Raw genomic sequence first — 24,764 nt, forward strand, 5'->3', positions numbered from 1 at the left:
CTCTGTCCCCCAAAAGCTCCTCCTGAGGGCTGGGGTAGCCAGTGTTCGAAACTCCCATTGCTTTAGGCTCATTTTGCGACAGGGAACTTCATTAGTGTGAGCCTTTTCTCAGCTCTGGGCGCAGTACTGCACCTAAGATTTCAGAATAAAACTACAGACGGGAAGGAAAGGAGGACCCTTTTCTGTCTCTTCACTTCCAGCTACTCTCTGAAGGCTAGAGAAGAGACCCTCTTAAGAATATTAGGGTGGGCGGGCAGGGGAAGGACTAGAGCATGTGAAAAATGAACATAATGTTTTAGCTGCAGTTCATTCATTTTCAGCTTTGTATTCTTGTTGTAACTTGGCTTCGCTGGGGGGAAGCCAAGTTACAGGGAACTAGGCAGAGGGCCTTCTCAGTAGTGGCACCCACCCTGTGGAACGCCCTCCCACCAGATGTCAAAGAGAAAAATAACTACCAAACTTTTAGAAGACATCTGAAGGCAGCCCTGTTTAGGGAAGCTTTTAATGTTTAATAGGTTATTGTATTTTAGTGTTTTGTTGGAAGCCGCCCAGAGTGGCTGGGGAAACCCAGCCAGATGGGCGGGGTATGTATGTATGTATGTATGTATAAATAAATAATAATTATCGTGCCATTCCGTTATTGTGCCCATAACCTAGGTTTAAGGTGCCATTTAGCTCCTAGCTTTCATATCTCAGTTTCTAACACTGGAGGAAACCCCTGAATAGTACGGGTTATGGTATAGAGGACTGCAATTGGTAGGGAGGTTGATGAAATCGGGGTGCTTCGCCTTGTGCTAATGAAAGAGCTTCTATAACACAAAGCCACCACAGGATAACACCCAACGAAAGACATGTTCCAGTAAGTCTGCTGATAAACACATTTCTACCTCAACATAAAGGGTTGCATCCAAAACAGTGCCAGTGGAATTCCTCTGGAACAGTGGCTATTCCATTTCCTCTCCTATCCCTGCGCATACCCCCCCCCCAGATCTTTTTGAAGGGTTTCCCAACTTTCCAGAGCTGATTTCGAGGGTGCGTGGGGGACTGAGCAGGAGAGGTGGGGAAAGTTCTGTTCTGCTAGCACAACTGTCTTGCGGTAGCAGAAGGGGAGTACTGGATACAGCCCATCTGCGTTAAAGAGGAGACGTTAAGTGCACAATTCCCCAGGAAAGTTCCCTGAACTGGCCCCACTGGAGTGAACAGGAGCAATGCAAGAGCAAAGTGGCCCAAAATAAAACGACAAAAAATTGCAATTTGTTCTAGTAAAAACCTTGAGGAGAAAGGATCAAGAAGATAAAATGCTCAACTTTTGCTTGGCAAGGAAAAAATAAAAACTTGAAGCATTTCCCCACAGTTTTAATTATCACAAATGTGTAGTTTTAATTTTGATTCCAGACTTAAATAATAATAAATAGGTGGGAGAAAGATTGCAAGACTTGAAGGAAAAAAAACACGAGTTTTAAGTTACCTCATGAGAGCAAATAAGAAACCACAGGAATACTGTTCACAGCCATAAACCCAAACCCTTCATACTATTCTTAAACACAGCAGTGAATTGCAAAGCCTGAATTTACTGGTGAGCTTTGTTTAACGTATTCTTAAGTGCCTCCATCTTGGCCATTTCAATTTTAGCACCAAAAGTAACCCAAAAAAGAGGTACCAGTACAGCTCTAATGCTTTAAATGGTTTACATATAATACTTTTTATATTATAATTATACACACATACGGTACATTCACACATCCACACAAACAAGAGGAATATTCAAAGGTATATATTTGTGTGTTTCAGATTGTTCGCCAAGACTCGGAGCAATGGAAATAAAGCAGAAGGGAATAATATTTTACATAGTAGGCAACTTTAATGCTGTAGTGCATATATATATATATATATATATGTATATATATAAAAAGTCCAATTCTCCCTCCCAGCTCAGCAGCTTGTCTCAACAGTTTTAATATCATGATTCAGAAGATGCAGAAATTATTGCCCTAAATATTATTCTATACATTTCCATTGGTGTTCTCAAAAAAACAAAACGGAAAAAAACCACTTGAAATTTGCTACTTTTAAATTTACAAACTTGATTGCTCTTCCCATTACAGCTTTAATTCATTGGCAATTTTGGAAGCAATGTTTTTAAAAGCTATGGATGTTCCCGATATCCTTTTGAAGCGAACTCCGTTCAGCGACAGTCTTGGCAGCTTACACACCTCCATCTCCCATTGCACGAGGTTCTCTGCGTGGCCGTCTCCATGGACACAGAAAAGCAAGAAACGCTCTCTCTGTTCATAGTCACAGTTATTGGCGTCCAGGACCTTGCGGATTTCCCTCATCATATCGTTAGGGTCCATGGAGCTGGTGGTCTTCATGCTCCAGGTGAATCGTAGAGAACGGGGCTTGGCTTCTTTGTTGTCATCCTTCTGGTCAACGGACACGTTGCGGCTGAAAGGAAACAAAGCCTTAGTATTCATACCAGATGAGCCCATTTCCTTTCCGAGTCGTTATGTCAGTGAAAGCCATTATGTTAGTAAAAGGCTTTGCAGCATGCATTATTAAGCATGCTCTCTCGGCAACTGCTTACCAAGCCCCGCTGCGATTAAAAGCTCCCGTTAGTGCCTAGCAACATCTGAATTAGGGGGAAAGCCCAACAGAGCTCAAGCCAGCGGGGTGTTATTTGAAAATACGTGTCGCTCACCTCCAATGTTTCCTTCCCCTCCCCTTACAAAAACAGGAGGGGGAGATGTGAAAAAGAGAAGTCACACATGTGTGGGTGTGATGCAACCTTTTCCCAGGACACAGATTCTCTCTGCTGCAAATCAGCTTCCACTTCCCATCATCAGGGAATGCCAAACATGCATAATACACTAAATGTAGAATTTGGTGCTGGGGACTTTTAATGCAGAACTCTGCATGTCACGATTCAAGTCTTCCCAACATGGGACACTATCATACATGTGAAAGATCCCTTAGGTCCCCTTTCCCCCCTAACTTTGCTGGAAGCAGGTGGGGACTTTCAGACTGACTTCCCACTTTCCTACAAGTTGAGAGCAGTTTTTTTTAAACTATCACATTCAAGTAGTAGTAACGATGGTTTAAAAACTGCCCTTTAAGTTTAGTTCCAGGAAGGATCATAGAATTAACCTCTACTTTTATTTTAAAATGAATAAACCCTGCAGACAAAACTGGAAGGGATTGTAAGTGACGGGAAAATGTTCAACTACGGTGATTAGAATTGAAGCATACTATCAAACCTGGTGATCTAGTGAAAGCAGCAAGCATGACTCTACCAGCAGCCATTGAATGAATGCTGCCAGCAGTTCCCTGGGCTGCACACTTCTGGGTGAAAACACGCTTGTATCAAATATACAAAAAAGACAAATTCCCCATATTGATGCCTTCCCGTCCCAATTTCCCCTATCCTTTTTGGAAGGGCTATGAAAAAAATTAGACGTCACAGGCATTTCTAGAATTTCATATCTACTTCAACCTGTGAATTAGCAGCCCTGCCGCCTTGAAGGCAGGAAGATATCAAGTTTTAGGGGGGAAAGGCGTCTGGTAGTGTTAAGCTTTGTGTATGGAATCAGAACCAGACACAATAAAGACACTTCCAGAGGTAATTGTTCCAAGTGGTGTCCAAAGACAGGAGCAGCACTTTATTCCGTAATCCAGTATTTGAGTCTTTCTAACAGGATCTCAGCATAATTCAATCCAGGTTTTCATATCTGTTAATGAAATCCCAGAACTTCTGTAGGAAAACGAGCCCACCATTCAAAACCAAGGCTCTCTTATAGACATTTCTGTGATTAATTCTTAGTCACATGAATCTGGCCTTTGTGCTAAAAAGTAATAAAAAAAAGAAAAGCCTTCTACTGTAGGCAAAAAACATTTCTTCTTATATTTTCCCATTCTCTACTTGACAATGGCAGAGAGTTTTCAATGACAATTTCAGGCTAATTGGGGAAGTCTCCTTTTTGAACTATCCCGTAATCTGCTGGCTCTCTCAGCTACAATCTAATAGTCACTGCATAGCTCCGAGAGGCTAGATTTTGGTCAGGGTGTATGCATGAAAAGTCAGAATCATGTAATATAAGTGATTTAATCACAGCTTTGAGTATAGGAGGCAATCTTAGTTTTACATATTCGTTAAGTTGGACAGATACCACCACCACCAGTGTCCTACTGCTTACATCCCTCGAAGGAGTGGAGGGGGGAAAAGAGTGTAAAACATCTAAGGTTAACATTTTAAGCAAAAAAATAGTTGCCCTCACCTTGAGCCCTCAAATCTCCCGTTCCTCTCATATTCAGTTGGGAGCCTCAATGAAAACAATGCCGAAGCACAAAGAAAGCAGGAAAGAGAAGACAAATCTTACACTAGTATGGGTAAAAGTTGGCAGAACACTGCATAGCAACATCTCACTTAACAATTTACATTTGCTATTAGATGCTTGGCTTTAAACATTCAAATGATTAGTAGACTCAGAATATCAAACATGCCTTTGTCCAAATAAAATATATTTGGAAGCCTCAAACGTTTGCTATTAGGGCTGTACATTGATCTACAAGAAGACAGCTATGTGTGATCCTCAAAAGAAAGGACTTGCAACAATGGTGCTCAATTAAGCATTGGGCTGCTCACATAACTGTTAGGCAGGCAGAAAGAATAAATTACAAACACTAGAAATTCAGTTCAGGTATACCAGACAAGGCCCATCATAATATATTTTCAGGACTCTCCAGCCTGTCATCTCTCAGTTTATATATAAATGGACAAATTTCATGATCAGCTGGTAACTGTTTCCCCTATATTAAGAAAATTTCCAGCTAGAAATTTCACCACTGTATAATTCCATTCACTTAGCATTCCTCTGCCTTACCTGTCAAGAATAAACCTTTAGAAAGAAACAGAAATAGTGCAAGGCACTTTTGAACTGCTGCAGAGAAGGGTGGGAAGAAAATGTGAAGACCTTTAAAACCAACTTCTGTCGATACATATGATTTTCAGCAGTTGGGTAGGTAAGCAACAGAAGAATGGGAAATCCTTCCTATACACTGTTCTGCTCCATTTAACACCTTAGCTTTGATCACAAATGCTGAACTGAAAGCACTTAGAAGGAATGGAAATGCTTCACACAGACCTTACCCCAACCCTCAATTTCAGCACCACCCTTGTTGCCCTCTACAGAGTTGTGTTAATTTGATACAGACTTTTGATTAGCTGGGAATGCAGAAGTTCTGAGAAAACTTCTGCCCAGGGATATTCATAATAAGCCGTCTATAAATCCAGCAAATTGCAGTATATCCACACCTCTGCAAAAAGTTTACTGCTCATCTCTGCAATTTGTAGTTTCATCTGTTCAGCAGAACATGCTGAACGGAGGAAAGAATCTGCAAGGGATTCTATTTTATTCCTTTTTCTCCACCACTGCACAGAAAGCAACTGGAACAAACTCGGATTCAAGGGATTTAAACGACTATGTGGTATGTTGAATTTGGCTGCAATCTCCAAATGAGCTTCACTGACTACTTCAGATTGGAGCAATAGAGCTACTGAACTCTAATGGAGGGGAAGAACACAGACTGAACTTTCTGAATGGCAATACGAATGCATGGAGAAAGTCGAGGTATACCGGAAATAGTCAGAATCCAGTAAGAAAATCTGAATTGTCATCTTATCCCACAATCCATTGATTTGTCAAACCAGTTATATAAAGGGAATTTGTACCAGTAAATGCACCAACTGTTCAAAATCTTTTCATAACAGCAAGAACTGACCATGCTTCAAGATAAAAATTAAGCACCCAATCACAGAAATGTAGGAGGCTGCTTTTTACTGAGTCAGAACGCTGGTCCATTCAGCTCAGTATTATCTATACCAACTGGCAGCAGCACCTCTCCAGGATTTTAGACGGGTGTCAGGAGATGCCAGTGATTGAACATGCGCCCTTCCACATGCAAAGCAGATTATCCGTCACTGAGCTAAGGCCCTTCCCTGTCCACTTGATTAAGAGTGACCGAGACGTACTTAAAACGGCAGAATTCATGGCACATAAATATTTGCAATGAGTCCCCAGAAGAACATATGGCTTTCATGAGACACTTCCTAGTTGCACAAACAGGATGGCTTCAAGAAAGAGAGGGCTACAGAATGAAATTCATCTGATAATTCAGTTGTGTTTCACTTATACAGTACAATTATTCCCCTGCATGCATGAAAGTGTGAGTGTGTCATATGCATGTTAACATTCTGAAATAAAAAGGATTCTTGAAGAATTCAAAAAGTGAACGTCACATTTGGGCCATACAGGGTGAAAGCCAAGCTAGTGAGAGTGGGCATCTACTTGTGCTTCCTTTTCTCTTGTCCCTGCAGCACCCCTCCCCCCGATGTCCTCTGGAAGGTTAGGGATCCTGCTGAGCAGTAAAGAAAAATCAAAATCCATGCAAGTGGGTTTCCATTGCACAAGCAGGTGGACATTCTTAGGATGGTGGTGGAAGGGGTTTTAGTGAACTTTGTTTTTTTACAGATCTTGTTATCCTATCCTGATGGTTTTGGTGCCCTGTTATAACAATACCTTTGGTGCCCTGTTATGATGATACCTTTGTGTTTCACTGTAATTTGACTGGCAGATTGTATTTTTTTTATTTACATGTTGCATTCTTCTTTGTTAGCCATCTGGCACTCTTTGGGAAGGCACAATATAAATATTTCAAAATTAAAAAGAGCAATGCAGTAGGCCTACAAGTGATGAGCATTTAACTTGTGTGCATTCAGCATTATGGACTTGGCAAAACTATTCTTCAAAAAATTAAAAAGGGAGTGGAAAGGGGGTGGTCATCTGGGGGGGGGGGGAACTTTGGCACCCTACCTGCCATTAGCACCCAATGTGTTTTGACGATACACTATTTTGGCTTTATGTACTATCCTCAGAACATAACCCCCACATATGTTGCAGGTCTACTGTACTGTAAACAAACCGCTGGTTTCATAATCTGCTAGCTATTGGGATGGGGACATGTGCTTGCTTGAGAAAATTTGACAAAGTGCACTAATATCAGATTTGCACTGCAAAATTAAATTAAGGATGTCGAGTAGTCCAGCTAAGGTTGTGCTTTCAGGGGATTCAAAATATTTAACAGAACAGGTTAAATACACATAAATAAGTGAAGTGATAAAACATTCAATGCAGCCATATCGCAAACCAGGGTACCACAAATGTTATGTATCCATTACAGAAAAAGCAGATATCGCAGGGGGGAAAGGCCTAAAAGCATGGGAGCAACCACAGGTGGTCATTGGAGATTGTCCAACTTTAAAAAGTTCCATAAGTGACCATACATCTGAAAATGCATTGACATTGTAGAGATGTCTTACCTAGCCTTAGAGGACAAAATAGGATTTTATCTATTTAGAGACATCACACGACACTTCTGTACTTTCAAAGCTCTGAATAATAATCAACACACTTTAGGAACTGCTGATGAAACACGCAACCAGACACTTAAAATCAACGATACAACAACAGGTTTTACGGAAACTGCCTGGACTCTAGCTAATTTTTTGCCATTGGGTAACCTATTAATGTGTCCCAAAGATCGTACACTTTAACTCTAGCTTAATCTGGAAAACTACTGTGCCCTGGTTAAAGGCTCCACTCCAGATGTGGGCAAACACATTTTTGTGTTCTTTAGATTCATGGACCAGTGGAGTTGGAAGGGACCCCAAGGGTCATCTCGCCCAACCCCCTGCAATACAGGAATCTCAACTAAAGCATCCAAGACAGATGAGCATCCAACCTCTGCTTAAAAACCTCCAAAGAAGGAGAGTCCACAACCTTTCAAGGAGTCTGTTCTACTGTCAAACAGCTCTTACTGTCAGAAAGTTCTTCTGACAGATTCCAGCTGGAATCTCCCTTCTTGTAACTGTTTGAGTCCTACCTCCCCAAAGCAGGAGAAAACAAGCTTGTTTCATCCTTCATGTGACAGCCCTTAAGCTCTTTGAAGATGGCTATCATATCTCCTCTCAGTCTCCTCTTTTCCAGGCTCAACACTCCCAACTCCTTCAACTGTTCCTCATAAGGCTCGCTTTACAGACCCTTCATCATCTGCACACTTTTCAGTTTGTCAATATCTTTGTTAAATTGTGCTGCCAAAGCTTACAGTGCAGAACCTTAGCTTTGCCCCTACTGAAATTCCTTTTGTTACTTTGGGCCCATTCTCTACCACTGAGCTGTGCCATTTCTCTAATGCCAGCAGCGCTGTGAATAGCAGAGACACTCTGAACTGACCAACACTCGTAAGCATAGTGGGGTTAATCTTTTAGAAACCAAAAGCTATGTGAAAGGGGGGGGGGGCAGGACCAATTTTTCCCTCCTTGCCACAAGCTATGAATTCACATGCCAAAAGCCATGTGTGACAAGCGCAATGCTATCTCTGCAGGATGGCTTGAAACTTACCCATTTCTTGCACTTCAATTTCTTTCAAAGTGCCTGGTCTACTGTTATCTTAACATACAAACGTCTTTCTCTTGTTTAGCTGGTTCTCAAATGTGGCATGCCAAATTTAACTACTTTTACTTTTTCTATGAATACCAAGCAAACAGTGGAGATCCTTACCTCCAGTGCTGCCTAACAATGCTCTTTTCATCAAACAGCTGAGAAGCGTATTTCCATTCCAGAACCGTGAATGCAAACTCAACCAAGCATGTTGCTAACAAGAGAGGCGTTTATAGTTCTGACTATGTCTCAATAGATCTTCAGGGTATTATTTGTATTTTTTAAAAAGTAAAAACCCAGGACTAGGTTCCAAATATATTATCACCAGTGAGTGGCAAATAAACTAAAATGGCTCTTAAACTGAAATTAAGATTGATAAAGCAAGTAGAGAATTACTTACCTTTGTATTACACTTTTAATCAATATTACTGTGCATATCATTTTTCAACCATAAGCATGCTAAGTGTATTAGTATAAAGAACAAAATTATTTTTTGGTACTATCAAAGTAAGTAGAGCGCATAAGACATGCTTTGCATTTCATTATTATTCAGGTGCCAGAGATCCATAGGGATTATTCATTGGTTAATGAATTTCTTTACTTATCTTGGGTATGTGAAGAGTATTTAGTTCTCAGCGGAAAGTTTAGTTTTGTTTCAATTTGTTTTAAAGAAAAACCAAGGCTAGAAAGCCAAATTCAATGTTAATTGCGAGAGCTGGTTCTGAAAATAGAAGTAAAATCCTACCTTTTGATAAACCTGAATGACATGTTTCTAAAAGAAATTAAGCCAAAATAATAATTAAAATGTGTTGGTATGAAATTTGAAAATCCATTCAACAAGCGAGACACATAAGACTAACTCAATGAAATACGGAAACAGTTTCAAATTCACTCTGGAAATACATGATGGTTATTGGAATGGATGGATGGATCTTCAGTGTTAAGGAGAATTCAACACTTTCTTCCTCAGTCACTCCCCTGCACATATGATAAATCCTTCACATCATTTCTGCTTTCTGAATTTGATAGCCAAGTAAAGGCAAATTATATTACAGTTGTCTATGTACAGTAGACACATGGTTTAGTACTACAGTCATACCTCATGTCGCGTCCGCTTCAGGTTATGTATTTTCGTGTTGTGTCCTGCGGCAACCCGGAAGTACAGGAACAGGTTACTTCCGGGTTTCACCGCGTGCATGTGCAGACGCGGCACTTCGGCTTGCGTCAGTTTCATGTTACGGATGGGTCTCCAGAACGGATCCCGTCCATAACACGAGGTTCCACTGTATGTTCACAAGTAAGTAACAGTTGTGTTGGGCATGCATGCTCTCCTCTTCCCCTCCTGGGCAGTGGGGAGAACTTCAGTAAAGTTTAGCTTTGCTTTCCATAAAACTTGATATTATGTACAAACCAGGGGTAATGGTTTAAAGCAAACTGTAGTTAAGCAAGCCTACTTCATAACCTATGGCTTTAAGTTGGCTTTAGGTTTTTAAAAGGAAACTGACTAGTGCAGCAAACTAGGTTTCGTGGGAAGTTAAATTAAATTCTGACTAAGTTCCTTTTTCCCAGCTGCATAGGAGGAAATGGAGTACCCAAGCCTGAGGCTTGCAGCAAATCTCTACTGTTCAGCAAGTTACACTAAACCATTGTTTAGCATTGTGTGCAAAGGGTGACTTTTAAAGACCTTGGGGATTACCAAAAAACAAAAACAGAACAGAAATAGAGTATCTTCTAGGAACAGGACTCAGAACTTAAGCTGAATGTGACTTTATAACCCTTTCCAATTAATGCACACAGGAAAAATAGGACTGCAAGACCTTGTTTCTACAGCAGCCAGAAGCCCCTAAAACAGAACTATTAGTGACAACAAAATTTCCAGTGGAACTAGAATGGAAGTTTGAAAACTTCAGTCTATAATCACATTGTGAAAGGACACAAATACTGCGAACTGCTGATGCAACAAAACAGCTTATTCAAGGTGTGAAAAGCAAATAATTACAGCGCCAATTATCACTTACGTGTCTTAAGTGCAAAAAGAAATAATGACAAACCAAGGCAAGGCACTGTAACACTTGAAGTCCCTTACAAAAAGCATTTTAAGTTGAAACAGCTAAGTTGCTTCTAAAGTGAAGTCTCTGAATGTTTTGGAAAGCCTGTGAAGTTGGGTAGTGAGGCTTAAGAGTTCATCGAAATCCACCCCCCCCCCAAAATGCATGACAGATGACACACAGACACCAGACCTGCAAAGGCTGCAAGATCTGTGAAGCGTGGACAAGGATGAAATATATATGTCTGTATTAAATGGTAAAAGGACATTAACTGAAATAAGTTGTGCAAAATATATATTTCAGTCGTCCAACAACAGTGGCTTACAGAAAGACAGCTCAGTGTTTATCTCCTTTCCCTGAATGAGTGCTGTGTCACAACAAAGCACACACACACAAGTTATCGACATTGTCACATCATCTGGCCTGAGAGCCTGGAGAACTTCTCCAGTCAATCTCTTTCCCAGTCCTGCCACTTGAGACCCCTTTTAGCGAGAGATGCTGAGGACTGGGGCTCCCTACATAAAAACATCCTCTGAAACCAAACTATTACTACTACTACTACTACTACTACTACTACTACTACTACGATTAATTTATTAATACCTTCTAAACCACTGCCCCAATGGGATTTATACATAATTAAAAACAAGACTAAAACTCTTTAACAAGTGGACACACATTGTAAAAGATCAATTTATCCTACTGGTAAAGCCTACTGGAATGAAAATGCCTTCCACTCTTTCCGGATAGTGGGTGCCTGTCGTATTTTGACAGGAATGTTATTGCACAGGAGAGGGGCTGGCACGCAAAAAGCCCTGCTCCAAGTTACTGCAGAGTGGGCTTCTGAGATCTTCGGAACTTGCAGGAAAGGCTCTCCTGCAGACTGCAGTGATCTACTGGGTATTTAACGCTGTCACTCAAATAACTGGGTCCCAAGCTGTACAGGGGCTTATATGTGGGTACCAACACCATGAACTTGGCCTGGTAGCAAACTGGCAGCCAGTGCGAATCCCACAATCAAGGTGTTACATGCTGGCCGTAGTTTGCACTCACAAGCAACCTAGCTGCTAGGTTCTGCACCAGCTGCAGCCTCTGGGTCAACCACAAGGCTTTCTGCACCCTTCAGTTAATTAGCGGTATGCATAAATCTGTTCTAGGAAACTGCATCTAAGAGACCCATGTTAAGAACACTGTTCTGAGCACAGACAGATTTCTATGAGGCCATTCCTGCTTCCGGAGTATGTCCTGGAAAGAGCAAAATTGGAACTCTTAAGCAAGTGAAAGCTTACTTGCAAAATACAAATGTGATTAAGTTTGCAACTATATTTTACATTTCTCAGTTTCCCGTTTTGGGACTAGCAGTCGCAACCCTGCACACCAGCACCTAGGCTATCCATTTGCTTCTATTTTCTTTAGGAAGCTTTGCATCACTAAATCCTGAGGTGTCTAAAGCTAGGGTTTTAGGGTTTTTTCCTATGGAATACTGACTAATCATTCTCCTGGGTATACTTCAGCGGTTAACCAACAGTACGTGAAGCTACAGAGTAGCTAAGCTTTCAAAGTGTCAGGATTCCTGAAAAGTTCAGCTAGCTTATACTAGCAAGTGGGCGAGACAGAAAATTTCACTTCTTGCAAAGGGCTGAAGTGAGCTTCTGTTGATTAGATTTCCCAAGGGAAAACTTCAGTTATTAGCCAATTACATTGTTCATCATTACTGCAGGCTACTATTCTTGACATGTCTAGCCTTCTAAAGACGGGCTGATTTAAGCTAGCTTTCCCGCCCCTCACAATTTAAGTAAACAGTCTTGGAGATTACCAATGCAAACTATAATCCTCTCTGCAGCACCAGAGCAACCACATTGCTTTTTGGAGAAGTGTGTATATAGGTTTGATAAAAGAAAAGGCAAATACTAAAAGCTAAGTTCTATGTATGTCACTTGAAACTCCCACTACTTGGAAGGTGAATATTAAACTTGTAAAAGCTGAACTGCAGCGCATGGTTAGATTAAGTTCTTGGATATGGAGAATAACTGTGCCAAGCAAATTTCTGCTAAAATTATGTTTTTTTAAAAAATAAAAAATACATACCTCCTCGTCAGCTTTGAAGTCAATTTACTGAACAGGTTAGTGGAGCCCCTGCTTCGTGTCTGTGAAAGTGGGGTTGCTTCATGAGACAGGCTGGGTGATGCAGGGGGCCCATTGTAAGTGGCAGTGCGCCGTTCTCTGAGCTGGCCATGGAAAGTGCTGCGACTGGCAGTTCCTCTCGGGAAACGGATACGGTCAGGTGTTGTTGCGCTGCTAATGCTGTGAGTTGAAGCAACTGGAGTTCTCTGATCAGGAATAGCGCTGGAATAAGATCACGGGTTAAGTTAAAAATTCCACCACAGAAACTCAAATCTCTACAAGGCTAATACAGTACAGGTGACTCCCCATTTTCGTTCTGGGCCAGACTCCTAGGTGCATATGCAAAATCGCATAAAATGGGGAGCACCCTAGAGAGTCCTAATGGCTTGCGAGGAGACCCACCCCAGAGCCTGAAGAGATCTCATCATGAGCCAGAGGGGCAGCAGGACTTTGTTGAGCTGCTCAGCTTCACTGCCCAACAGCTGGCGTGCGGGGTAGCACAGCAGCAATCAATGCTTCCCAAGAGTCAGCTGAGACAGTCCCACTGCCCCTCCAGCTCACACAGAGAAGCCCTCCACCTCATGAGGAGACCCTGGGGTGAGTCTTGCACACAAATAGATCGCAAGTAAATGAAGAGTTGCCTGTACATGTTTACAAGGAGCATTAGGTACCTCTACAATACGGTATAGAGCAAGGTTTATAGAATACAATCTAGAGGTAACATTACTGTAGCACATAAATGATTCATTAAAAAACAACAACAACCCACAAACACTCTAGAAGCAAACAGGAGATCTAAAAACCTGGGTTTGAAAGGCAAAAAGAAAACCCCTACTGCAAGAAAGGAACTGAGCATTTTCTATGTTGATAATCTGAGAATAGATTTCCAGAATATCACTCTAATCGAAAATATTAATTCTTAATATTTTCCGAAGCTATACAAAATCACAACATATATTACATTATCTGAAGGAATTTGGACAGCAGTAAAGAACACTCAAGATGTTCATTAAGGGATCACAGCACAAACAACCTTGACCACCAAAAGATAAAGGGAGGGCAGGGAGAGAACACGCCTTCTAGGTAGCATCAATTTCTAGCACTATCTAGAACTAGAATTTCCTTAGCGCAGAGTTAAGCAACAACGGATGCCAGTTAGTTTCACAACAATGCCAGCATTTCTTACATAGACCTGAAGTTATCTGCACCATTGTTTACTGGAGGTAACATCATCTTCGCATGCACAGAAGCCGACATGGACATCGACTTCTGGTATCGCAGCCGAACACTGGTGGAGGATGTAGTATAAACTGTATCAGGGCTAGCTGCACAAGCGAACATTTCAGCCAGGCTGCGAGGGGGGTTTGGGTTCAGGCAGAGGCAGAAAGAATAGCATGATGGACCAATGACAAAGATGCAAACTCAAAAGCAAACACCTTTTCTGCCACAAACATCTTCCAACTTGGACTGAACGCTCATATGCACAATCAAGTCCACAATGGGTTAGGGAAACATTTCCTTGCTGGTCACAAACACACGAAGCTGCTTTCTATTGAGAGGCAGGCTATTCGTCTATCCAGCTTAGTACGGTCTACTCAGAATGTCAGGAATCTCTCTAAGGTCTCAAGCAGAACTCATGCCTAGCCCTACTACCCAAAACCTTTAACTAGAGATGGAAGGGCTTCAATCTGGGATCTTGTGCCTGCGAACATGTGCTCTACCTCTGAACTATTAGCCTCTTTCCTTCTCTAAGATACTTTCGACGATACAAATGGCTGGTCCCGTACTGTTCTTACTGTAATTATTTGCATGTTTTAAACAGGTTTCATATATGTATATAGTTTTAGTTTTACCAATGTTTAACTGTTTTTAGTTATTGCTTTTTTATGTTTTTAGCAGTTCTTGTTTTTAATCTGTCAGCAGCCTTGAGTAAACAGAGAAAAGGTGGGGTATAAATTATTAACAACAACAGCAACAACAATAAGGCCATTTCACTACTGCAGTAGTGAAACCTAAGCAAATACTTATCCTATGCCAATTAAAAATTATGCAATCTGCTATAGTTTTTCCAGTCAAAAGGGAACTCATTGACCACATTTGCATGCAATGCTGAAACTAAACCATTTAGAACAAGGAGTGGATTGGAAGCTTTTCCGGCTATGTTCAAGTAACAGAACTGGAACTGTGGTTAGTATTCACTTTGTTCCTTAATACACACACTGCTAAACGATGGCTTACTGTTACATGCAACTGTAGTCTCTACGCCGTCTTCTCCTGACGGTGCAAGACAAAGGAGACTACGACAAGACTGAAAATGCTGTTTATGAGTACCCTGATTGGGGAAAAAGTACTAGACCAAGTGTTTCTGGCCAAATCTTGACACCCCACAAGTTATGTATTTTATAACTGCACACATATCCCTCACTTCTTGCGTTACTCACAATCAATCAAGAACTGCTCACTTCAGTCCCATATTCTGCAATGCTCTTGCTCCCTTCCTCCTACCCTGCACCTGAAGGGAGGTTGGAATTCAGATGGCAGGGCTTGAGATAGTGGGGGGGGGGCACCCCATTGCTACCCAAAATAGCACATGGTCTTCAAAAAGATATGAAAGCTCAATTCTTCTTTAATTAGCTTGTCACAGAAAGGAGTTGTTTATGATCCTTAACAGCAGAGGACAAAATACATCCTGACTAAGGCATGTTAATCCAGGGCCATATTACAAGTGTAGAACTGCGGAGGAGGAGAATGGATGGCATGGGACTTCCTGCCAGGTTCATGGATGGCTAAGATTCCACCCAAGAACTTCCAGTTCATAGTTCATGTTCTAAATTAGCTACGGTGATTAATTAGCAGGACAGACTCTTCTTAAAGGTAAAGGGACCCCTGACCATTAGGTCCAGTCGTGGCCGACTCTGGGGTTGCGGCGCTCATCTTGCTTTATTGGCTGAGGGAGCCGGCGTACAGCTTCCGGGTCATGTGGCCAGCATGACTAAGCTGCTTCTGGTGAAGCAGAGCAGCACACGGAAACACAGTTTACATTCCCGCCAGAGCGGTACCTATTTATCTACTTGAACTTTGACGGGCTTTCAAACTGCTAGGTTGGCAGGAGCAGGGACCAAGCAACGGGAGCTCACCCCGTCGCGGGGATTTGAACCGCCGACCTTCTGATCGGCAAGTTCTAGGCTGTGGTTTAACCCACAGCGCCACCCGCGTCCCACAGCGCCACCCGCGTCCCACTAGACTCTTCTTAGGCGCAGTTAAATTTTGGAATTCACTACTGAAAGATGGCAACCAACTTGGGGATTGGACAAATTCATGCAGAAAAAGACTACTGATGGGTAGTAGTAATAGAGTCAGAGAATCACAGAATTGTAGAGTTGGAAGGCTTCCTGGGGGGTCATCTGGTCCCACCCCCTGCAATGCAGGAATCTCAGCTAAAGCATCCATGATGGATGGCCGTCCAACCTCTGCTTTAAAACCTCCAAGGAAGGAGTCCATTACCTCCTGAGGGAGTCTGTTCCACTGTCAAACAGCTCTTACTGTCATGATGGTTGTATTACCTCCAGTATCAAAGGTACTATGTTTCTGAATACCCATTCCTGGGAATCATGAGTAGGGCAGTGCTATTGCGTTTTTACTCCACTTATAGGCTTCCCTTAGGCATCTGGGTCTAATCCAGCAGGACTCGCCTAAGTTTTTTATGCCTTAGCAATATGCATCGTTCTTCATGTAAAACACCAGGTGTTTTAGGTAGCCAAGAACTACAGAAACAAAAAGGTTATGGGTGGCTAGAGACAAGAGCGAGTCTAAAAAGCAGGCTCTTCCAGTTGTGCCAGTAGAGGAAGTGGTCATTTGCAGATCTTTCAAATACTGACCAGTCTTCCTATCCTTATTCACTGGAATAAAACATTCTGTCTCTGGCATACACAACCAATGACAAGTGTGTCCAATTTGAAAAGACGACCTACTTTGCACAGCCTCAGAGACAAAAATATACCAGGCTTTTCTCCTCCAAATAACCTCCGTTACTGAACTACCTAGTGACCTGCCAAAGCCAGTTCAAACACAACCAGTTGTATTTCATCCACTTTGACTTTTTTTTTCCAATTTGAAAAATTACAGGGCAGATATCATTCTTTTGAGAGGTTCGAAGCTGCACGATTCGGAACTAGTAAAGTAAAATATCAAATTCCAGGGGTCTTATGTGACTACACAGGTCCTGCACAAATTATTACTCTGCAGGATTCTGTTAACCTTTGCCACAATGTAAGTAGTTTGAACTACTCTGCACACTGGATTTTATATGAACATTCACAACTGACACTCAAAGCGGTTGTGCCGTTAAACATGCACACATAAAATCCTCCACGGGTGTGGGTGAAACTACAGGCCTTCCCAGGAATCTTAAAATCTACTTCTCACTGTGCTGTCATAGTGAACTGCCCTTCTTGCTTCTTTTCTGCCACCGCCTCCTTTGTCTGAGCTGCATATTCTCCAGTGGATTACAGGCCCTGGTGGGAGACGACAAGCAATTTAGTCATCCACCAAGAATGAGCTAATTTGTTTCCTATAATGTTTCTTCATGTCATGCTGGTGTCTTACTGCACTGCAGAGCAACAACTCAGCCTTTTTAAAAAAATAAAAAATAAATGCTTGGTGGGGGAAAAGCAGTGAATCCCAAGCTGAGAAAACCGAGAGGCTGCCTGCAATCAGAGACTAATCAGAAATGCATTTTGTGCTGTTTCTGACAAAGTTGTCCTATTTGCGCAAGGACATCTGTTTGTGCTTGTTTAGTCGTTTAGTCGTGTCCGACTCTTCGAGACCCCATGGAACAGAGCACCCAGGCACTCCTGTCTTCATCTGTTTGTGCAGTGGAAACCAATCCCCCCCCTCCAAAGTGTTTTCAGCCCCCCCAACCCTTTAGATCAGATCTAATGCAGGATTTCTGTTGTGCAAATGGATATCTTTGTGTGAATGGGATGACTCCACTGGATACAACCCTTTGTTTCCAGGGCAGAAGTACTGTGAGTATTTACCAGACTTGCAGGTGAATATGGTTTAAACTGGAATTTATTGTGGGGTGTGAGATGCCAAAGAAACATGGATTTAAGAATGCAGCACATAGAGTGTGTGCGTGTGTGCATTCACACATGCACAATACACACAGATGTTTCTTTGGGTTCAATGCAAAAAAACCCCAAAATAGCTATTAAATAAATTAGTCCTTAAAAAAATTACTGCAATGTGGAAGATATCCCATGTGTTTCTTCTTTGGAGGCAAAAAACCCCCACCCCTTAGTCTTAATTCCCCTGTTTTATTGCAGCAATGCACTTAGCACATGTTGCAGACAACACACATGACATATTGTATGTCGCTGTTCTAGAAGACAAAAGCATTTCTTACTTGGGAGACAAATAGTGAATTATTGCCTCTCCCAATAGTGGATGCAGCTGAAATACACACCTGAGTGCTTTCAGAAATAAAACACGCCATTTTCTTCCAGCATCTTCCATGCTTTGACTCGTTTCCATAGAAGTAATTTTCGCTTTCATTGATACTGAATCTAGATCTCTACCGTACTTTAGGACTTGTAGGCCAGGAGAGAAATCTCTCAGCATGGACAAGTGCTGAAAACTAAAATTACAGTGGTACCTCGGATTAAGTACTTAATTTGTTGCGGAGGTCTGTTCTTAACCTGAAGCACCACTTTAGCTAATGGGGCCTCCTGCTGCTACTGCGCCGCCGCTGCACAATTTCTGTTCTCACCCTGAAGCAAAGTTCTTAACCTGAGGTAATATTTCTGGGTTAGCGGAGTGTGTAACCTGAAGCATACGTAACCCGAGGTACCACTGTATATATATTTGGTGCTGTCCTCCTTTCCTTCCGCTTCAGGAAAAGCCTCAACACTAAAAGAGAGCTCAAGTGGGAGCTTTGAACAGAAGCAAGCATACCAATATTACATATATATTCTGCAGACTTCACAAACAATCATCAGCATAATCCAGTCAAATTTAATCTTACCCAGGAATAAGTTCCATTCAGCTCAGCGGGACCTACTTCTGAATAGACATGAATAGGGCTGCGGTGTAAATCTCTATTGACATCTGCTGAATTTAAAGTGCTTCGCATTGGCTGGATCATGCATTTTGCATTTTATTTTCAGGGGCGTCAAGTTAGGATTTATCAAGGTTATTCTAAGGTCAAGCAGTGAGCTTATCTGGTGCATGCTCTAGCTGATGGGCACTGTAGTTCAGAAACATCTCAGGGTTCACCACATCTGTTTTAGCTTTCGTTCATGTTTACTATTTGCAGAAGAAAAACAGTTGCATACATGCTCCCAGTGTTAAATGGCACCCGAAAAAAATTCAACGCAGGTTAACATTTATGTAGCTGCCTTGCTTTTATTATCTCTGCAACTCTTTGATATCCTGCAGGATGAAGGTCTGTTGAAAAGTACCATAAAGAGAAAAACTGACTTTTGCAGTATGGAAAGCTTTCCCCCTAAAATACCCTTACCTGCTCTCTTTGCCATTTTGAATAACTGAATGTCTGTCTGCGGTTGTTCTTTCGCTACAAACATATGTATTTCGCCGCGTCATGGCCCCAGGTGCAGTGTTGTTCTAAAAAAGAAAGAACACATGTGTCCATTTCCAAAAAGAAAAGAAAGGGTCACCCGGGATCTTATTAGAAAAAAGAAGGTTTATTTGATTATGCTTTGGCTCCAAGTTATCTTACAGCTACTTGTGAATGTAAGATGTTCCAGTGTTCATATTTCAGCTGCTACGGATTATTACGAATTTGAACAGGGTCAGTTCAAATTTAGCTTTTTACTAGAATAAACTCTCAACTCATGTGGAAACTGGAACTCAAGGAAATACACATTATTTATATACATTGTATGGTTCTTCCGAAATAAAGGATTTTTCAACTAAACTATGTGCCAAATAAGAATACAATTCAGAGGCTAACAGACGCCGAGGCACAACTCTTAAATATTATTATTAGGTTCACTGGGAAGTAAAAAAACAACACAAAACAAAAACTTAACACAAAAAAGTAAGGCTGGAAGGAAAGGACAGTTAAAACAAAGAATAGAAAGGATATACAGCAGAAGAGTTGGACAAAACGTTTTCAAATATGTACACATACGCACAGAGGAAGAGAACCACAAGCCCACTCAAAAATGACATTTTGTTTGGGGGCAGGAGCACAAAGAAAGTTAAATAATTACTTTGCCTCTGTCTTTACAGAGAAAGAGTGTGGAGATATGCCCAAGCCGGTGGTCAATTTTCCAGGAATGATAGAAGAGCTAGTGGATAACAGAATGGTTTTAAAAAAGTGTTAAGAAGCACTGAAAACAGACAAAGCATATGATCAGGAGAAAGGCTTTAGAGGGAACAGGGAGAGCTTGAAAGGGTTGATCTCTCTCCCTCCTGAATAGTGCGGTGAATCAAGAGTGGGGTAAATCCCAATAAGGACTAGTAACGCAACAGGCAATTCCATTACCATCCCCCTCCCCCCACTCTAAGTTTCAAGGAATGCTGCAAGAAGAAAGGAGGTCACTGAGTCTAGCATTCACTGGCGAGGGAAATCTTGCAAAAGCTGTTGTCTCTGTCTAAGTCCTAGGGCTAAGCAAAACACCTTGATAAAAAGCTGGCTAATTAAAAGTGTAAAGAAAAACAGATGGGGCATGCTCAATTATCCTGTGCATGTTCTTTGAAGATTTAGTACTACAACAGAAAAGGAAAATATAACGGATATACACCATTAACTATAGTAGTGGACACACGTGTATGTACATACACACACACACACACACACACACACATAAAATGCAACTAGATAAAAACTGGTATGGGGCCTATGGTGGTAGAAAGTAATTTATTTGTTTTAGACCGGGGTGGGGGGTGGGGGTGGGAATTCAGGCATGATAGGATCTTCCACTGCCTGCAATATGGCACAAGCAAAGGCTTGTTAAACAACTTCCCCTGACTAAATTTATCAAGATCCCAGACATCTTGCAGAATTTACAATCCGCAAAACTATGCCAGATTCAAAAGGAAGAAAAATACTTTCGCTGTCGTATATCTTTATAGCGTTGACTGTTTGAGTCAGAAAAGACTCAGAGAAACATACTGTGCTTCTCTGGGTGTTACTTTCCAGATGCTTCTGCTGAGATCTCAACGATAAATCCAAGCAAGGAAAATAAGGTAAAAAACACAGGAAAAAACACAGAAAAAGAAAAGAAAGGGACATGTGTGTGCGCTGAGTATCCAGGACTCTCCTTTCCCAACGGAAGGCATGGCTAAACTGGAAATCGGAGGATGGCTCCTCCCCCAAGCAAGGATCTTTGAGCATGTGACCCTGCCTATCCAGTAAGAGAGAAGACTCATCCCACATGGAAGGCTGTCCTCAAGAGCCTCTGGGAGAACATACTGTGCTTCTCTGGGTGTTACTTTCCCTCCTGGACCTTTCCGAGGGACATACAAAGACCAGGAATCAGAATGGTTCACAAACTCGCCACTGCAGGGAGAAATGGGGGACCACAACTATCCGAATGAGAGACCTCCCATTACATTGCTCACTTCCCTCCACGGTGAGGTCAGAAGGCAAGGGAGTGTGCAAGCTAGAAGCTTGATTCCAGTCTCTCCCAAGATACCATTCTGAGGGCAAAATATCTCAGCTGCCAGACCTCTCCATTTCAAGCACGAGGCCAGTGCGGGCAAGGTGCATCCACTCGTTCTACACCTGATATCAGGTGTGAGGCAGGTAAGGGTGGGGCTAGGCCAAAAGGCACTTTGCAAAGCCCACTGTGCAGCGCTTCCAAAATGCTCAATGAACAGTTGGCGGTTGGACACCTTGTAAATTGCCATAAACTACTTGATACATTAAGCCTAAGAGATAGCTAAGAGAAAGATGTGCATACAAACAAGCTCTTTATGGTTTTGGTTTTTTTGAATCCCATGACTTACATTGGGTGCAGCAGAGCTTCTCTTACGCTCAGGAATATCAGCCTTATTTGGATTGCTGGCATTCCCAAGCATAGGGCTGGCAGGAGCGACTCCTCTTCCTCCAGCAGTGCTGCTGGACTTCCGAGACTGGATACCTTCTTCTTTGAGGTCACTGTCTGTAGTGCTAGTTTGACTTCTTTTTGGATATGCCACTACTGGAGGAACAGATGGACCAGCTGAAAAACACACAGAGAATGGATTAGACGTTTTGATTCCAAGATATCTTAAGGCAAAGTAGTAACAGTATGTGTCGTTGATCCACCCATGAAAAAGAACAATGAAGAAGCTCAGTGGTGATGATCAAAAGCGTTTAACAGATACGGTTTTATACAACGTTGACAGTATAAAGAGTAAAGAGAATGTGGGCTGCTCTTCAGGCCTTTGAACAAGTAGTGCAAAGTCTGAAGAGGGTTTTAAAGTATGTTTGACTGATTACACATAGAAACCCTCCTGCGAGGAGGAATTCTCATGTTTTCAGAAGAATGCCTGAATATGGCTGGAGACACTATTAGTAGGTGGTTCCGTAGTCCAGATGCATGAGATTCAAGCTGTAGTAAAGGTCATACTCCCTCTGAGTGATCTGGCATGTAGCTTTTGGTGCCCTTGAATCCATCATTTTTCATTAGAGGCTCAAGTGGCCTTGAGGGCTCAGAGTGTCTTTTACCAACTTATCTGGAGTTGGATAACCTAGCTGCAATGATCCATGATTGGCGTTTGGATTGCTGTAGTGAGCTGAACACAGGGCTGGAAGTCCAGAAATTTCAGCTGGTGCAAAGTAAGGCAGCAAGTTTTAAATGGAAAGCAGTTGTTATGAACACATCTCATTGGTCTGTTCTGACCTGCACTGGCTTCAAGTTAGCTCCCATGTCCAATACAAGATACTGGTATTGAGTATAAAGTTCTATATGGCTTATAGCAAATGAAACACCTCCTCTTGGGTGTACCTATCCATACCCAAAGGTGATCTATGGAGGCTCTTCATCATGTGGTCCCCTCTACCTGAAGCTCAGAGGGTGTCTACAAGAGAGAAATCCCTGTAGGTATGTAATGCTCTTTCTAGAGAAGTTCATGTGTCACCAACATTGTTGTGCTTCTGGTGCCAAGTTAAGATTTTTTTTTGTTCTCTCAGGCTTTTTAATATTTGATTTTGAGTCTCTGCGTATGATGTTTTAGTACATTTGATGGCTGTTTTAGTTCTGGTTCTCTTTGCTAGCCTTTAAAAAAGGTAAAGGACTTAAGTCCAGTCGCAAACAACTCTGGGGTTGCGGCGCTCATGTCGCTTCACTGGCCGAGGGAGCCGACGTTTGTCCGCAGACAGTTTTTCCAGGTCATGTGGCCAGCATGACTAAGCCGCTTCTGGCGAAACCAGAGCAGCACACGGAAACACTGTTTACCTTCCCGCTGGGAACTGCTAGGTTGGCAGGAGCTGGGACCGAGCAATGGGAGCTCACCCCGTCACGGGGATTTGAACCCATGACCTTCCGATCGGCAAGCCCTAGGCTCTGTGGATTAGACCACAGCGCCACCCGGGTCAACATTGCTAGCCTTTATCTTTGCACTAACATAAAAAGCTGAAACTTTAAACTTTTGCTTGCCTACTTCAAGCCAGACTCCATGAGAAAAAGCTGCCCCTTTTCAGGTTGCAGTTAAAACTTTGCAGTGCATTCAGCTCAGTAGAAGGTTGCTTTTACTAGGTCATACAAGGCAAACGCCTGTGTGTTGCTGCTCTGCATAACTAGTAGACTTTGTTGAAGAGATGACAGCCGCTCAGGAGAGAGGAAATTCAAAGAAATACTGTTGAACACCCAGTCCCCCAAGTTCTTTTAAATACAGGCTGACCTAATAGTGTCAAAAAGAAAACAAAGACAAACACACACAAACACAGTAGGATAGAAAGAAGGGGCTTTTGTGCTTTTTCTAAGAAATTTCACAAGATACTTAATTAAGTCTTCTCTAGAACAACTATGAATGCCAGGCGGTGTACTGGCAAAGCAAGCACATGTGATTAAACTGATAAGGAAAAGCAACCCATGAGCCAACCAAACCTGTAGTTGTGTGATATAAATATTTTTGCCAGAAAGCACTGAGCAATGTGGGAGAAATGAAAAGTCTAAAATGAGTATTTTAACACTACATACTTAGGAGTAATTTAACATGTTTATTTGTGACATTCCACATTCTGATTTTTTTTTTTTTGGAAGATTTACAAAATATCCCTTAAGTAGGTTTGTAGTTTGTAGATTACCACAAATTTTGGGTGTCATCTTTGCCACCAATGTACAATACAAAGCTAAGCATTCCAGAAAAACCTCCTGCAGCTGGCTAAAAGTAACTTATTAATGATAGGCTGCTATCAAGGTGAGGGAGCCTTCTATGTAAAAAAAAACCACACATACTGAAACCACCTAGTTAAAGGTCTCAATGAAACTGATCCACATGGCAGAACAAAATAATTTCTTCTGGAATAAATTATTGCCTGCCAAAGAAGTTTCTTGGTCAGTATCGCCAACAGAAACCAAACCTATGAGAAGTAATAGGGTCTCCCTTTTACCAGGACACTCAAAAAGTTAGTGAGAATTGGAGATGCTAGGCAGTCTTTAGGGATCTTCAATTTGCGGGAGGGTGAGGGGAGAAAGGGTTTAAGTATTTCTGGGTGGGTCAAATCCCATACAAATACATCTGGATAAGTCCCACATATGAAGTTGCTGAAGTATCTGAAGATAGCTCCTAGATATTTGAAATATATATCTAGCATCTCTTTACATTTCTGTGAAATATCTCTGTAAATACAATGTAGACATTTTCATTGATAGCCATTACTGGCAGAGGAAAACTCTGAAGTGAAACTAGAGATGACATGGGCAATTGGGAGAGGACTGATAGCTTAACTTCTGAAAGAACCATCACTCTCTGTAACAACTGTCCTTTCAATTTGCCATGAGTATTTGATCAAGTGGCGGTGGCATAACTAACATGCACTAGCCAAAATACTTATCACAGTAGAACAGGACCACACCAAGTATCTGGCTACCCTTTGTCTCACTTTAGAATTTACACGGCGAGAATGTTTGAAACTGGTTATCTC

General features: G+C 41.8%; 1 protein-coding gene across 8 annotated transcripts in view; it reads right to left on the reverse strand.

Annotated features, from left to right (window-relative positions):
• Nucleotides 1-1,841: 1,841 nt before the first annotated feature.
• MARK3 (microtubule affinity regulating kinase 3) overlaps nucleotides 1,842-24,764 on the reverse strand; it is a 69,604-nt gene continuing 46,681 nt past the window's right edge. For 2 of the 8 annotated variants that reach the window (XM_081192047.1, XM_081192045.1), the window contains 6 exons: nucleotides 21,641-21,855; nucleotides 19,185-19,288; nucleotides 12,629-12,886; nucleotides 9,238-9,264; nucleotides 4,272-4,316; nucleotides 1,842-2,445 (listed from right to left, as the gene is read on the reverse strand). In XM_081192047.1, the coding sequence (XP_081048173.1) occupies nucleotides 2,100-2,445; nucleotides 4,272-4,316; nucleotides 9,238-9,264; nucleotides 12,629-12,886; nucleotides 19,185-19,288; nucleotides 21,641-21,855 (995 nt within the window). In that variant the 3' untranslated portion in view covers nucleotides 1,842-2,099. The remainder of the gene's footprint in view (nucleotides 2,446-4,271; nucleotides 4,317-9,237; nucleotides 9,265-12,628; nucleotides 12,887-19,184; nucleotides 19,289-21,640; nucleotides 21,856-24,764) is intronic. The other 6 variants (XM_081192048.1, XM_081192051.1, XM_081192049.1 and 3 more) reach the window with 3 other exon arrangements.

The sequence above is a fragment of the Podarcis bocagei genome (genome assembly GCF_964188305.1).
Source record: "Podarcis bocagei genome assembly, chromosome: 1".
Taxonomy (NCBI): domain Eukaryota; kingdom Metazoa; phylum Chordata; class Lepidosauria; order Squamata; family Lacertidae; genus Podarcis; species Podarcis bocagei.